Source organism: Macaca fascicularis, chromosome 2, assembly GCF_037993035.2.
Source record: "Macaca fascicularis isolate 582-1 chromosome 2, T2T-MFA8v1.1".
Taxonomy (NCBI): Eukaryota; Metazoa; Chordata; class Mammalia; order Primates; family Cercopithecidae; genus Macaca; species Macaca fascicularis.
The window spans coordinates 134,058,005-134,073,449 of NC_088376.1; the positions used below are offsets into that span (position 1 = coordinate 134,058,005).

The 15,445-nt window shown below is 40.7% G+C and overlaps 1 protein-coding gene across 50 annotated transcripts in view; it reads right to left on the bottom strand.

The window, feature by feature from the left end:
- The window catches only part of FOXP1 (forkhead box P1), a 632,383-nt gene that overhangs the window by 72,720 nt on the left and 544,218 nt on the right, over window positions 1-15,445 (bottom strand). For 40 of the 50 annotated variants that reach the window (XR_012431355.1, XR_012431353.1, XR_012431354.1 and 37 more), the window contains one exon: window positions 14,030-14,234. Coding sequence is in view for 46 of the 50 variants with exons in the window: in XM_065539493.1 (XP_065395565.1) it covers window positions 14,030-14,234 (205 nt within the window). In the remaining 4 variants the exon portion in view is untranslated. Of the gene's footprint in view, window positions 1-12,325; window positions 12,374-14,029; window positions 14,235-15,445 lie in introns of all 50 variants that reach the window. The other 10 variants (XR_012431352.1, XM_074032690.1, XM_065539485.2 and 7 more) reach the window with 1 other exon arrangement.

The window sequence follows — 15,445 nt, forward strand, 5'->3', positions numbered from 1 at the left end:
CTTTGATCTGGGCCTTAACGTATCAGTAGGAGCTCAGGTGATGAAAGGAATAAAGTGAGAGCAGAGAACTGAAGCACACACAAAAAAATCTAGTAAGACAAAACTAGAGACCTTACAAATGAAATTATGGCCAAAACTGAAAAAAAAAATTTTTTTTTTTAAATTTTGCTCCATAAAATAGCTTGTATTCGGCCACAGTCTTGAGAATTTTTCTCTCTGAAATGTTGAGTCTTAGCACTGAAACCTGAATTTTCCCAAGTAACGGTAATCCAGATCACTTATCCGTCACTTTGAACTTTAGTAGAATGTCACACCATAAGGATACTAGGTGGGGATGTCATAGGGCAGTGGTTCTCAGAGTACGGTCCTAGGGAACTTGTGTAAAAAATGCAAATGTGGGGGCCCCACCCTAATTTACTGAATCAGAAACACTAAGGGTGGAGCCCAGTAGCCTGTACTTTAGCCATTCCTCCAGGGGGATTCTGAGGCAAGCTAAAGATTGAGATGTACTTGTAGCAGAAACTTAAATTTTCTCATGGTTTGCAGTATCTACAGGTATTGACAACAGCTAACCAGGTTCTTTTATAGCAGTGCTCCCCAACCTTTTTGGCACCAGGGACTGGTTTCACGGAAGACAATTTTTCCAGGAACCGGGGGGCAGGGGAATAGTTTTGGGATGATTCAAGCACATAGTATTTATTGTGCATTTGTTTCTATTATTGTTACATTGTAATATATAATGAAATAATATTACAACTCACCATAACATAGAATCAGTTGGGAGCCCTGGGCTTATTTTCCTACAACTACAGACAGTCCCATGGCGTGGTGATGGCAGACAATGACAGATCATCGGGCACTAGATTCTCATAAGGAGCATGCAACCTAGATTCCTTGTGTGTGTGGTTCCCAACAGGGTTCATGCTCCTGTGAGAATATAATGCCTCACTGATCTGATAGGAGGTGAAGCTCAGGTGGTAATGTGAGCGAGGGGGAGTGGCTGTAAATATATATGGAATTACACTCGCTCACCTGCCTCACCTCCTGCCATGTGACCTAATTCCTAACAGACCACAGACCAGTACCAGTCTGTGAACTGGGGGTTGGGGACCCCTGTCTTACAGCACCTGTGGCCAAAGAGTGGCAAGTATAGACATCTCCTTAGTTCACTTTCTACTGAACATTTCATGTGGTCTCTGCAATGAAATTTAGTGCCTACTGTATGCCAGGCTGGCTGTGCTGGGTGGTGGGGATGTTGCAATGGACAAGAGAGATAAAACCTTTCCTTTACAGAGTTCATTGTGTTAGAAAATCTCATGTGAGGTAGATGCAGGTGGACATACACACACTATGATATTCCACTGGTGCTCACTTTTATTTTTAATTTTTTTGAGACAGAGTCTTGCTCTGTCGCCCTAGCTGGAGTCCAGAGGTGTGAGCTCAACTCACTGCAACCTCTACCTCTTGGGTTCAAGTGATTCTCGTGCCTCAGCCTCCTGAGTAGCTGAGATTATAGGCATGCACCATCATGCTCAGTTAATTTTTCTATTTTTTGTAGAGACAGGGTCTCACTACATTGCCCAGGCTGGTCTCAAACTCCTGGCCTCAAGTGATCCACCCACCTGGGCCTCCCAAAGTGTTGGGATTATAAGCATCAGCCACCACGCCTGGCCCATTTTTAACAAGTCATGCCCTGTGTTACGTTTTGTATATACTTCTGTCACCATAGTTATTAATAATATGCTGACTTTCAAGTGTCTGTTTCTATGTTTGTTTCTCTGGTTAGCCATGAGCTCCTGAAGGGGAAGAACTACGCTGGGGTCAACTTTTAATTCCCAGAATCTACAGTGTTAGTATACAATAAATGCTCAATACATGTGGTATGAATGAATACACAGCTTTAATAATAATTAACAATAGTTAATATTTATTGAGCACCTACTATGTGCTCAGCAACTAAAACATATATTAACTCATTTAATCCTCGCACTTTGATCTAAGATGAGGTAAGGGCTGGCAGCATACCCGATTCAGGGGTGGGAAACTGAGGCACACCAAGCTCAAGTAACTTAAGTACAGCAGCCTGCATTCTTCAGTCCAGTCTTTGGAGTTAAACTGGGTTAACTGGGTTAAACTCCTCTCTACCTTTAATTCAGCAGATTTTATTAAACACCTACTTTGTGATAATCATGTTGGGTTCTGATAGGAGGCTAACCACCACCAAACAACACAGTGGCCTAACATGAAACCAGTATGGTCCATAACGCAGCCAAATATCTTGTATGTCTGCCTCTACCTCAGGGCCTTTGCTTCTGATGTGCCCTTAGATTGGAGGGGGTCTTCCCTTTCTTATTCACGTTTGTTCCAGGGTCACCTACAGACTTTGCCAGACCAACTAACCCCAACAATAACCTCAGCCCCACAAATTATACTTAGCCCCTTTCCTACTTTTTCTGTTTCCAGAACTTCACAGTTCTTTTCTTGTTTAAATGATTTGTTTGTTCTATTTCCCTTCTACTGCAGTGTCAGCTCCCTGAGGACAGGCTGTGCAGCTCACAGATACATTCCCACACTAGGACCACACCTGGCCTGTGGTTAGAGCTTTGGTAAGTTAGGTTGAATGGATACACCTTGGAAGTGTCCTGTGACTTCTGTCCCACTTAGGAACACATTTTTTCTTGCACTTTGGACAACTTCCCATTTATCCTTGTTGAGTTTCTTTTTATTTCTGTCTGTACAGTCCTCTAATTTATTCAAACGCCACTGGATTATTCCAGCTCTTGGTGTCAATTTTTTTCTAATTAAAGTAAACTGCCATTTTTCTCTCACACTGATCTTTAACACGAGACATCTTGTTCTTGTCACAAATCTGACTCATATGGAAAAATGTAAGTTGAATATAGGGGCTCATATGTACCACAATGTTTCTATCAATATTTCAGACATGAAAGTAGAGTCACAGACATACATGTCTGCCTGATTCTCGGGTCTATGGTCATGATTTTGGTGGAGTGTTCACTTTTTGGATGTATGACCTGGAATTCCACTGATTACTAAAACAACTCCTTTGAAAGCAAATATCACATCATTTGCACAAACACTTCAGGTTTCTCTTCCCTTCTGCCATAGTACATCTTCAAAAACTCGACATTCACAACCAAGATGTAAAATACACAATATACAAAAGCTCCTTCAAAGACATACCTCAAAGTACTTTTAAAAAAGCAACGGAGAGAAAGAGAGAGACCAGCCTGCCATTAGACTGATTTCCTTGAAGACTATAAAAGGAATGAAATTTGAAGGTCATAAAAGTCTGTCTATTTGTTTAGGGAAGTCTTACAGGTAGTATAAATATCATCAGCTACAGTTGCTATGGGGTCTGTTTACCAAACAAGAACACAAATAGTTACACAAAAGCAGAACAAGGCTTGGGTATATAAATGGAGAAGGCTTTTTGCCTCCTGGTGAATTTTCCAAAGGGTTTTTTTTAAAAAGTCCCTATTTTTCACCCTATTCACTGGGAAATCTCTGTTTTCTTGATTCTTTGCACTTCTCACACCTCCAGCCAATGTTTTACTCTCAGATTTCTGAGGCTGATGATGATTTTCTCTTTTCTTTCCTTCTTTCATTTTAAGACTTCGAAACCAAAAATATTAGGCCAACAATCCAAACTGGATAACCGAAACAGTTTTCACTGTGGAAAATGCTAAACAAAAAACAAAAAACAAAAGGTGGGGAAGAGAGAGCGAGAATAACAAAACCCACTAATTTCTAGAAGAATCCTAGCACAAGCATGCAGTCCTTATATGAGCACACAACCACCCACCCAGAAAGGTCCATGTGGATGTGTGTTTTTAACTGACTTTCTATGAACCAAGCGTGTTTCATGCAGTAGAATTGCACCTGCTGAGTTAACCACGTGCTTCAAAAAATAAAGGGGGAGGAAAGGAAGCCAGCACGGCTATTCTCGCGTCTCTTCTTGGTTGAGAGAGTACATGTGAGTGTGTGCGCGTCATAACTCAGATCTATAATAAAACAAACTGCACAACAGAGGCTGCACGAGTGGAGGCCTGCTCTTCACACTACATTGACCGCAGTACCCGCCCGGCGCAGCCCTGATGCCTTCCTGTGAATGGGACAGATTGCCATATGGACGAAGACACTGAACAAGCTGTACAACTCTTGGCGACATGTGCCCGGGGGGATTGTCCCATATTAACACCACCTGGGCTGTGGCAATTGTGCTCTGTCTGTGCAGTGGCACTGAGGAGCCCAACAGGATGTTATTTTAGAGTACACACAAAAAGGAAAATTACAGTTAAGAGAATTCTCTGGCTAGCGTATCTGTTGCTCAATTCCTGAAATAGTTTCCCAAAGGAACGGTTATCTTCTTTATTCACACAGGCAGAAGTGACAAGCTGGAACACATATTAACAATTTCCCTTTGTGAGCTTCCACTATTGTTTTAATGAGGAGAATATAGTTTATAATATACTTAGGCCTTGACTGATTACAAAGGGGTATGGAATAAAGAACTTTAGGAATGCTGTACATATGTAACACACTCATTTGCATTGCCCCAGTGAGCCAGTCAGCAGAGTGGTAGATCCCTCGGAAAGACCTACGGAGCCAGGCTACGGGGTAACACTGGTGTGAACATAGCAATAAAACAGAATAACCGTGCAAAAAAACATCTTTGCAAATCTTGAAAAGGAACATGACATCCACTTAAGTCTCCATCATAGGTCCCCCCTCATCTGGCTCCAGTACTGGCTTAAGAGCATAAGACTCCCAGCTGTCATTTATTATAAGAATAGGACTTTTCCAAGCCACTTTTCCTTTCAAAGGGAAGGCCCTTGACTTCCCTTTGCACTTTTGGTTGGTTTCAATATCCATCAAAGAAAACCTTCTGTCTAATTTAAGTGGTCAAGGTGAGTCATTCAACAACTTTTTATAGGTAATAGAGTAAAACCGAGTACCATGGACAATACCATCAGAGTTTCCAAAAGGCTGGTTCTCATTCTTCTCCTGCCACATGCTTTCCCTCACACCCTTGGTGTGGAATAAATGTTAAGGAAAGCTAAGACACATTTGTGAGGAGAGAGCACAGGCCTTTCTACTTAAGCACAAATACTTGCAAAATGCCTGGGTGCCAACCAAGGAATTTGGCAGAGAACCTGTATCAGCAGCAGCGGCGCATCAAAAAAGAATGTCTGCCTTACAAGGTGAAAGAAATGGGGGGTCCAGAGATGGTTTTGGGTGGGAAATCTGGCACATCAGACATGGAATAGCCTGTGGCTGAGATTCATATTATACAACATCCCAATGAAAAAATTCAAATCAACCAAATTTCAGAGTAACTCAGAAAATGAACATCACTCTCCAGACCAATGATGTCATTTTATTGGAAAGCATTTATCATTTAAACACAATAAATAGAAAGAGATTTATAGAGTCTAACGATGCTGTGTTATGGTAAAAGGCCCTTTATTGAGGTAAGGCACAACAGCTGTTAGAGAATAACGGTTGAGGTTTTTTGTTTAATCACCCCACAAAGTGAACAGTAAAAAACAACAACAACAACAACAACAACAACAACAAAAACCCCATAAACCCTTCCCTTACGGCATGCCAGTATTTTAAAAATTTTCTCCTGGTGCCCTCCCTGCATGTGTGAATGGCAGGCGGTGATATGGCACCATGCCACATGGCCCTGAGAGAATCCTTTCTCCCACTTCTAAGTCCCAAAAGTGATTGGTTTTAAGCAATCAGACACATAGATCACAGTTCTTCAAAGCACGATGGCTGCCAAACGCCAGGCAGCATGTTTAGGGTACAAAATGCTGATTCACCCCCCAGGGTGCTTCTGTCTGACCTCAGCAGGAATGTTTTTTGCCCTAAGTAGGTTACCTCCCCGACAGATAGACCTGGGACAGGTGATGCTGCCAAGAGTCTGCTTTGGAGCAAAAATAAGCACCTGTATCTTAGGCCTCTGCAGTTAGCCACACCTGGTCCTCCTTCTGGTCCCCTACACCTGACAAGACATGCCCAGCATGCTCTCTATATTCTCCACTGTGCATCACCGGTTTGTAACCTCCTGACTTCCCGGCCAGCAAAAAGATGAGGTAAGGGCAAAGGGAACTGGCAACAGGGATTTTCTTGTGGGCTTCTTCTAAACTACTGCTGAACAGATAGGTCTGGCCCCAAGCTACAACCAGTGGAGGCTACCATCTGGACTTGATCCAAAGCTTACCCCACTCTGCAATCTAATTCTCATTAAAAGTCTGGGCTAGCCAACAGACACATGAAAAAATGCTCATCATCACTCGCCATCAGAGAAATGCAAATCAAAACCATAATGAGATACCATCTCACACCAGTTAGAATGGCAATCATTAAAAATTCAGGAAACAACAGGTGCTGGAGAGGATGTGGAGAAATAGGAACACTTTTACACTGTTGGTGGGACTGTAAACTAGTTCAACCATTGTGGAAGACAGTGTGGCGATTCCTCAAGGATCTAGAACTAGAAATACCATTTGACCCAGCCATCCCATTACTGCGTATATACCCAAAGGATTATAAATCACGCTGCTATAAAGACACATGCACATGTATGTTTACGGGGGCACTAGTCACAACAGCAAAGACTTGGAACCAACCCAAATGTCCATCAATGATAGACTGGATTAAGAAAATGTGGCACATATACACCATGGAATACTATGCAGCCATAAAAAAGGATGAGCTGATGTCCTTTGTAGGGACATGGATGAAGCTGGAAACCATCATTCTCAGCAAACGACTGCAAGAATAGAAAACCAAACACTGCATGTTCTCACTCATAGGTGGGAATTGAACAATGAGAACACTTGGACACAGGAAGGGGAATATCACACACTGGGGCCTGTCGTGGGGTTGGAGGAGGGGGGAGGGATAGCATTAGGAGATATACCTAATATAAATCTCGAGTTAATGGGTGCAGCACACCAACATGGCACATGTATACATATGTAACAAACCTGAACGTTGTGCACGTGTACCCTAGAACTTAAAAGCATAATAAAAAAATAAATTAATTAATAAATGAATTAAAAAGCCTGGGCTGTAGTGAAGGTGGTCTGGGGAGCAGCCCACCGGGGAGCCACCAGAATCTGGCAGTCACTGCAAGTCCCTGAGGGTCAGGGAAATCTCAGGTCTAGTCCCTGCATGGTCACTAACTATGTGACCTGTGCAAGTGATAACATCATTCTGGGCCCCAGCTGCACCCTCTGTACAAAGGGGAGAATACCCCATAAGATTACTATGAGGATCACATAGGAAAATCAGTATAGTATCAAGCCTGTGTCAAGTCTGTTGAGCATTGTGTCTGGCACAAAGTAAGAGTTACATAAATGTTAGCTGCATTCTCATCACCACCATCACATGTCAGGTCCTTTCATCCTTGACAAGAGCAAAACAGAACCTTAGTTGTGTCACTTGCCTGTGATCACACAGCCGAGGAGTGGTCTCGTGGTAGCTCCTAAGGAAAGGAAGCAAATGGGGTCTAGTCCTTTCAGTCATATAATTTCTATTCTGTTGGCTCACGTAAGAATGGCAAGCCACTAGTTTTGAGGACTGAACCAGTCTGGTGGCTCCCCCGTGGGCTGCTCCCCAGACCACCTTAACTACAGCCCAGACTTTTGATGAGAACCCGTCTGGGATGTGAATCAAGTGTCTGGAGAAAAGTCTTGTTCTTTCCAAGTGTCAAAACCTCAGTGATAAACACACAGCTTCCATTGCTTCTCAAACTTGAACATGTATTCCAAACCCCTGAGGCTCTTGTTACAATGCAGATCCTGACGCAGGTCTGGGGCAGGGCCAGAGAATGAGTTTCTAACAAGCTTCCAGGTTATAGCAGAGCCGCTGGTCTGCAGCCTCTGCGTAGCAAGACTCGAGGGTATGTAGGGCAAATGCAAATTCCTGCACCCCATCTCAGATCAAGAAAAGTCCAGGTTTCAGGAGAAAGGCCTAGGAAGCTGTGAGTTTAACAAATATCCTATAAGAATATCATCAGGGAATCTGAGAAACACCAGGCTAATGGTGAAGGTCAGCAGTCAGCAACTGTTTCTGTAAATGGTCAGACAGTAAATATTTCAGCTTTTGTAGGCTATATGGTTTCTGCTGCCACAACTCAAACTTGCCATTGTACTGTCAAAGTAGCCGTAGACAATACGTAAATGAATGTGACTCTGTCCCAATAAAACTTTATTTACAAAAGGAAGCAGGGCGGGCTGACCATAATTTGCCGAGCTCTGTTACAGTGTTATAGATTGTTTAAATGCCTTGACTCACGTTGGCAGGAAGTAGCAGTAACAATTTTGAAGACAATTTGGGGGAATTTGACCACAGGTTCTCCGAAATGCTCTAATGGGAAAGAAAGATTTAAAATAACTAGCTTGCTCAGTACTTCAAAATAAATACAAATTGTCCTCTGATTTTCTGGAAAACAAAACAAAACAAAACAAAACTGAAACGAGGAAAAACTATTCAAAATAATGGGAACTAGAGTTTACTGCTTAAATGTCAACGGGTCCTACATATCAGTATGAAAACAAGCACCAGTTAAAGGCTTGTGTATCAGGGACAGTTCTGAAAACTAACTTCTAGAATTTTAGCAAGTAAACCAAGAGCACTGACATTTATTCATGAACACAGAATTTAGTTTAAAAAAGAAAAAAAAAGCAACACTAGACATGTACATGTTTCAAAGTTCCTTGCCTTTTGAAAATAACAAGGCCTGTAAACACAAATGTTATTGTTACATAGTCAAATACATGGCAATATGTCAAGAGGCCACAAATCAAAAACAGAGACTGTGTATCAAGTGAAACTGTCTGTAAGTACACTAGCCAGGCGGAAACCTTCAGGGGTTATTTGAAGGCAACTGCCAACTGTGGAGTGGAGAAAATGCAAGCGACTGTAATACACAGGGCTCTGTCAATAATGATGAGAACGAGGCAAGGAATATCGTGACTGGACAGAGGGCAGGTTAGATCTCATAGAGTAAAGTGCCCAGTGTGGGTCCCCTGTTTTTGAGAATAATATGATGCCCCAAAAAAGCAGAGACTGCCCAATCACCATCTGATCAGGGTTTACGGAAACATCTTTGACCAAATGCTTAAGGACACCTTGGAACAAATATTTAGAAAGCGGTGAATCCGAGAAATACGCGAGTTATAAAACATCTAATGATGGCGGCTGAACTGAAAGCAAAAAAGCTGGGATGAGAAAAAAGGGCATATTTCTGATTTGGACTATAGAGGACAGCTGAAATGGAATAAAAAGCATATGATGTGTTTATTGAGGAAACACAGGATTTATAAGGCAGGAAAAAAGCGGGGATACGTTAAAGGAAAGAAGCTTGTTTTGGATTTGCCTGTGTGCAAATCCCCCATGAGGTTCATTTACATTCTTTATGTGCTGTTTCAGACCAAAATGATTTATAGCTTGTAAATCCCACCTATTCTGCTTCATGAAAGGTCTAGTAAATATGAACATACACCATAAAAGAGAAAACTCTGGTATTTTCCTTCAAATGCAGTGATTTGCACACAGTAGGCTAAGTTAATACATGTTTTGTCAAACTGAATTTCAATTAAATTAAAAAAATATCTTTTAGGGACACTGATTTTATCATAATTTAGTATTCACTTCTAAGCTGAATGAAAACTTTAAGTACCACTTTGCAGACTAAAACACAGACCTCAATTTGGATCTTGGATATGCCACTAACCACCAGTTCTATGACCCTGGGTTAGTTATTTAATTGCTATTATTTGATTTCCTCATCTGTAAAATGGGTATAATCATCCTTACTGCTTCCTGAGTGGTCAGGTGGATAAAGTGAGACATCACTCCATATGCAAGAGTCTAGCCAGTGCTTGGCACAGAGAAGGAACTGATTAAATGTGAGTTCTCGTCCCTTTCCCTAGTGCACCATAATGCAATGTAATATTTCGAATTTTAATTCAGGCAATTACTTAAATAGTAATTGCTATTTGTATTTACATAGCTGCTTTGATCCAAGAAGCTCAAAGGGCTTTACTAAACTTAGCATTTTAATAAATGTTTCATTTGCATTTTGTTGATTCTGTTTACCCACACCAAAACTTGGAATTTCCTAAAGCAAGACAATCAGACAGGGAAACAAGACAGTATCTTCACATTTACAGGTATCCCAGGCCTGAGTTTTGTCTATTTCCCTAAGAAGTCGAGACTCTCTGTTCCCATGGAATAAAATGACATCAAGAGGCTTGAATGCACCTGCTTCCTCTGGCTGCTCCCCTTTAGCTGCTGCCATTGAACTTGATCCCCACCACACTTTTCTCAGGCACTGACAACAGAGGCATGTTTATTGCACCAATGAATTTATATATAATCAGCACAATAAACATTATTAAACTGTGGGGAGAAAATCAAAGCACGAAGCATGGTGCCAGTACTGAATTCTAATGATGCTGAATGTCCATGATTACACAGGGACAGGATCTTAACAAGCCTTGATTTGAACGTTGGCATCCGCCTCACAAATCACATGGGCCGCTCCTCCCGTAACAGTGCTGAATATTGATAAATGTCTCTACCCTGCGCAACAGGGAAGTGGGTTTCTATTGGCAATCTTTACCAAAGTGTGTTTTTTCCCTTCTCTACACTCAAGGGTTTACCCTGAATGATTTAATTATAATTTTCCTTGTGTAAGACAAATTAAAGAGGAGAGTAGGAGTGTCGTGCCAAGCACATTATTTATCTCCTTAACAGATTGAAGCTCACCAAACCCCAGAGCTGCTGCTACTGCAGTGGCTGCTCACAGGAGCCAGCAAAATGCACGGGGGCAAGAGTGGGGGAGAAGGAGTTTTCCAAATGGCATGGAAATACATATGCAACTCAGCTGAGATCATTAGCCATCTCAGTACTTTGAAAACAAACAGTAACTCTCACAACGCTACCTTTTTCCAACAAATTTTCCCATCGAGCACTCCCAGATCATGTCAGAAAGCAATCTTAAAGCTGCTAAGCCACAATCAAGGTCATGGGGCTAGATGGTTATTCACTGTGGCAGAGACTCTTCCTTGCCCATCAGAATGGAGGGAAAAGAGTATTACACAGAAATCAAAGAAGAGCTTGGAAGGACACATATTTCACAAATGCACTGATGAGTAAGAGAGAAAACTTACCCAAGGCAGTGACAAGAAACTCCTGAGACAACTGGCAGATCAGTGTACAGTGAGACCGTACCTTTATAGTGACAACTTTTTCTTTTTTTTTGTATTTAACTGGTTATCACATGTGATTTTTAAATTAAGCCTAATAAGGTAATGCTACATAATATTCATTTGAAGGATTTATATGTACACAAAGCTGGCTAACTAATAACTGCTTTTTTTTTTTTTTAATTTAAAAGACAGGATCTTGCTCTGTTGCCCAGGCTGGAGTACAATGGTGTGATCATGGCTCACTGCAGCCTCAAAACTTCTGGGCTCAAATGATCCTCCCACCTCAGCCTCTGGAGTACTCCAGGTGCATGCCACCATGCCACGCTAATTTAAAAAAAAAAAAGTTTAATAGAAATTGGGGTCCCTCTATGTTGTCCATGCTAGACTTGAACTCCTTGCCTCAAGCAATCCTCCTGCCTCGGTCTCCCAAAGTGCTGAGATAACCACTGTACCAGACCTAACTGATTTTTTAATTATCAATTCTATAAGCTTAAACTCAACTACCTTTAACTGAAGGTGCTCATGTGTCTTGTCAGCTACATTCAGTTAAAATGTGCTGACCGGAATTTTCTTTTAATCCAGCCACGTCTAGAAACCTACCAGCTAATATAAACTGAGAGATTCAAGAGATTAAGTAGTGGCATATAATTCCATAGTTGCTTCTTTTTTGCATGTACGATTGGAAAACTCAGTCTGCTTTTACATCTAGATTAAGGCTCATTGGAATCTGAATTCTTTTCTGATCCATATTCTAATTCTGGTGTGTAGTATGATGAAGATTAAGCACAACTTTTGTGCAGACAAATAAGGAGCATAAAAAAAAAATTCAAACAAACTTAGTCTCCCAGAATTAGGCTGTCTCTTAGATCCATTTACTTTCAAATGTGCCTTAAGACATGAAAAGGGCTATTCTTCTCCCACTTGCCTCCTTGCTAATCTATCACCTGACTGCAGATATATAACCTTTTAGAAAATGACACTGAGCATAGTGCATCTAAACAAGAAGAGTTTTCTATGTCACAGGAAATCTGTGCAGGCTCCACAACAGCCGATGAGATTGCAACAAATACCTTAAGTGCATCAGTCGGCGTTTTTCAGTGTATGTCCTCCTGCTCTGCCTATGGATAAAGATGTAATTCAATCACTCTGCAGTAAATGGACGCATCAACCTTAGGACATCAAAACCAAGTATAGCAAAGGACAACAGCCTAGAACCTTTTCTTTAATGCTCCCTATGGTTTTCTTTCTTGAAAAAAAAAAATAAAGACATTATAAGAGATTGTAAAGCAAGAGCTAAGATTGGCTTCCAGACATATATATCTATCCTCGCTGGAAACAACAGAAGCCACATTTCACCCAATGGCTCCAAACTGATTCTCAGTGTCCACCATTCTATTCTTCTATCTATTCTTCAAACTATTCTAAACCAATATGCTTAATGCATCTTTTAGTTCTTCGGTGTCTGCCTCAGAAATTCCAAAATGATCTTGGAAGGATAGTTGAAAATTTTAGTTAAAACATATATATTATCCTCATCTCTGGAAACCACTCGTGGTTTTACACTCGAACATGGTGTGTGTGTGTGTGTGTCTGTGTGTGTGTTCAGATAATATTTTTCTGGTATAAAGATATACATCTAATTAAACAGTAGGCTTCTTAAACACTCAGTATTTTGAGAAATATACGAAATTATATTTGTGATTACATAACTGAAATATATAATTAAATTTTTTTTCACTGAGCCATTTTTATTAAAAAACAAAATACAGAATTTGCTTTCTCCTGATAGAAATGGCATTTACTGTCACATACTACTTTTAAGGTTTCTTTACTTCTGTGTGCGGAAGCTCTGCCTATGAAATATACAGAAAACAGTTTAGGAATAGTAAACAAAAAAGTTTTCAATTTTAGGGGCACTGTATTTTCTATTCTTGAAAAGCACTTCAACAGTGGTATTAATGCTTCTGGGTACTAAGAATACAATAACATGAATTAAAAGATTTTCTCAGAACCGCATGCTAACATGACATATTCTGGATCTCTAAAACAAGCTCAGCTTCAAGTAACATTCATGTAAAACTCAGGGCAATTCAAAAATAAAATGTCTTAACTTCTAAATAGGAATACAGCTGCTAAGACAATACTACACTCTATCCCACGATGAAGAGAAAGTGTGCTGTGTCTGTTTATGTGACTATATATACAACAGACCCCCCGCCTCCACCCGCCGCCACCACCACTACCTCTTCTATCTCTCCATCCTCCAAACCTTCACTCAGAATACATACGGGGAAGACCATGTGCTCCGGGGCACAATGATGAAAAACATGGGCGCCCAGCCTTCAAGGGGAGCAATGTAGAGTAACATAAGTTCTATGTTTTCTCAAACCATAATTCAAAATTGCCCACAGCAGACACTACTATTCCCTGAAGGCACTTCCAGCCAAGGAATTCAGCTTGTACGGAGTGAGCACTTGGCAGAAGGAGTAGGCCTGGAAGCCTGGAAATCCAACCCATCCAATGAGAAACTACACGACTTCTGCCCGGGTTCCTAAGCTGAGAGTAGATCTACATAAGTGCTAATTCCATGTTGAAAAGGTGAAAATAATTAGATGCTTCACACCCAAACCATACTGAATACATTCTTCAGTAATTATATGCACACTCAAGTCACATGGATCCAATTAGGGATCACTGAGATATGGTGAGGCAGGGCCACCCACCCCTCTCATGTTAAAGGCAGTGTTGGACCCATCTCAGTGGCTGCTTCCTACCTTTCCCTTTTGGGAGTGTGGACTGAGAGCTGTCCATTAGTAGAGGCATGTGGGTTCATTATTAAGGAGGTCTTGGAAGGTGCAGAGGAGGAGACACATGTCGTGGTCAGATCCAAACTGCTGTGATTGTTGCCTGTGGTTTCTTCTGCAGTATGAGCACTTGTCACTTCTTTCCAGAGCTGCTGCAGTTCTGTTGGAATCATGCCTGAAACAAACAAATTGGATAATTAAATCAATTAACAGCTAATTCCGTCCTCTTCAAACAGTAATTAAATCAAAGAGTCAGTAAACAAAGCCTAGTGTTAGGGGGGTTTTTTGGTGTGTGCAGTTTTTTTTCCCTCCCAACTAAGGCAGATGTGGTAGTAAAAAGTGTGTCCTCCTACTGAGCAACTGAGTGGAAGCTGCCCTCATCGCACATTAAGAGACTCAGGTGAAAAGGATTCAAAACACAGTTACTTTGCCACAACGGTATGCCTCTAACCATCCGAAATGTTATTTCTCAATTTTTGATGAAAAGTAGATAGATGTTACCTTAGTTTTAGACACAAAGAAGGGCTCAAAATAAATTTGTTCAACTATACTATTATGACAACATGAACTACAAAATGAATAATTTTTGTGCTTAAGTCTTAAATGATGACAAATAGCTTTGTTATTAAATATAGTTTTTATTAATCACTTTTAGACATAAATTATGAATTCATATCGTCTTCCTGAAATGCTTTTCAACTTTTAACAGTCAAATTGATTATACTATGATTATTTCATTAACACACCTATCTTCCTCATTAATTTTGGTTTCTAGTACCACATGCTTAATTGATGGATGTGTCTACTGAAAAACTGTGTAACTTTTTATACAAGTAACACTGTTATTACTGTCATTTCTTAGATCAATGGTAATGAACCATTGCAGAATAAAATGAAAACGTAAAATAAACTTACAGTAATAAAGTTCTCTTGTGTTTTTAAAGGGGATCAAAATGGACATGGGTTTTAAGAAGTGAATCCAGTGTTTTCCCCCAAGAAGGGATACAATCAGTATGCCACGCTCACTATTGTGGGCCTCTTCGTCTTTATCTTGGTGGCATGCCTCTGTAGCCCAGGTTTCCAAATCCCACCTCAATGCATATTCTACCCCATACATGCACAGAATAAAAATATGCTAGATGACAACAAAAACCACAACAACGACAACAAGCAACATAACTTCCTTTGGAGAAACACTGAAATCATAAACCCTGCACATCCTAAGGCAATACCACATTAGAAGTGGACGTCTGGATTGCAGTTCATTGTTTCAATCAACTGTAACATAGCCATCCCAGAAAGCCTGCCATTTTCTGACTGTATAGCAGCAGCCGAAACAGGCATGTTTCTTACCAAACCTAAGGTATTGAATTAAAAAAGAAGGCT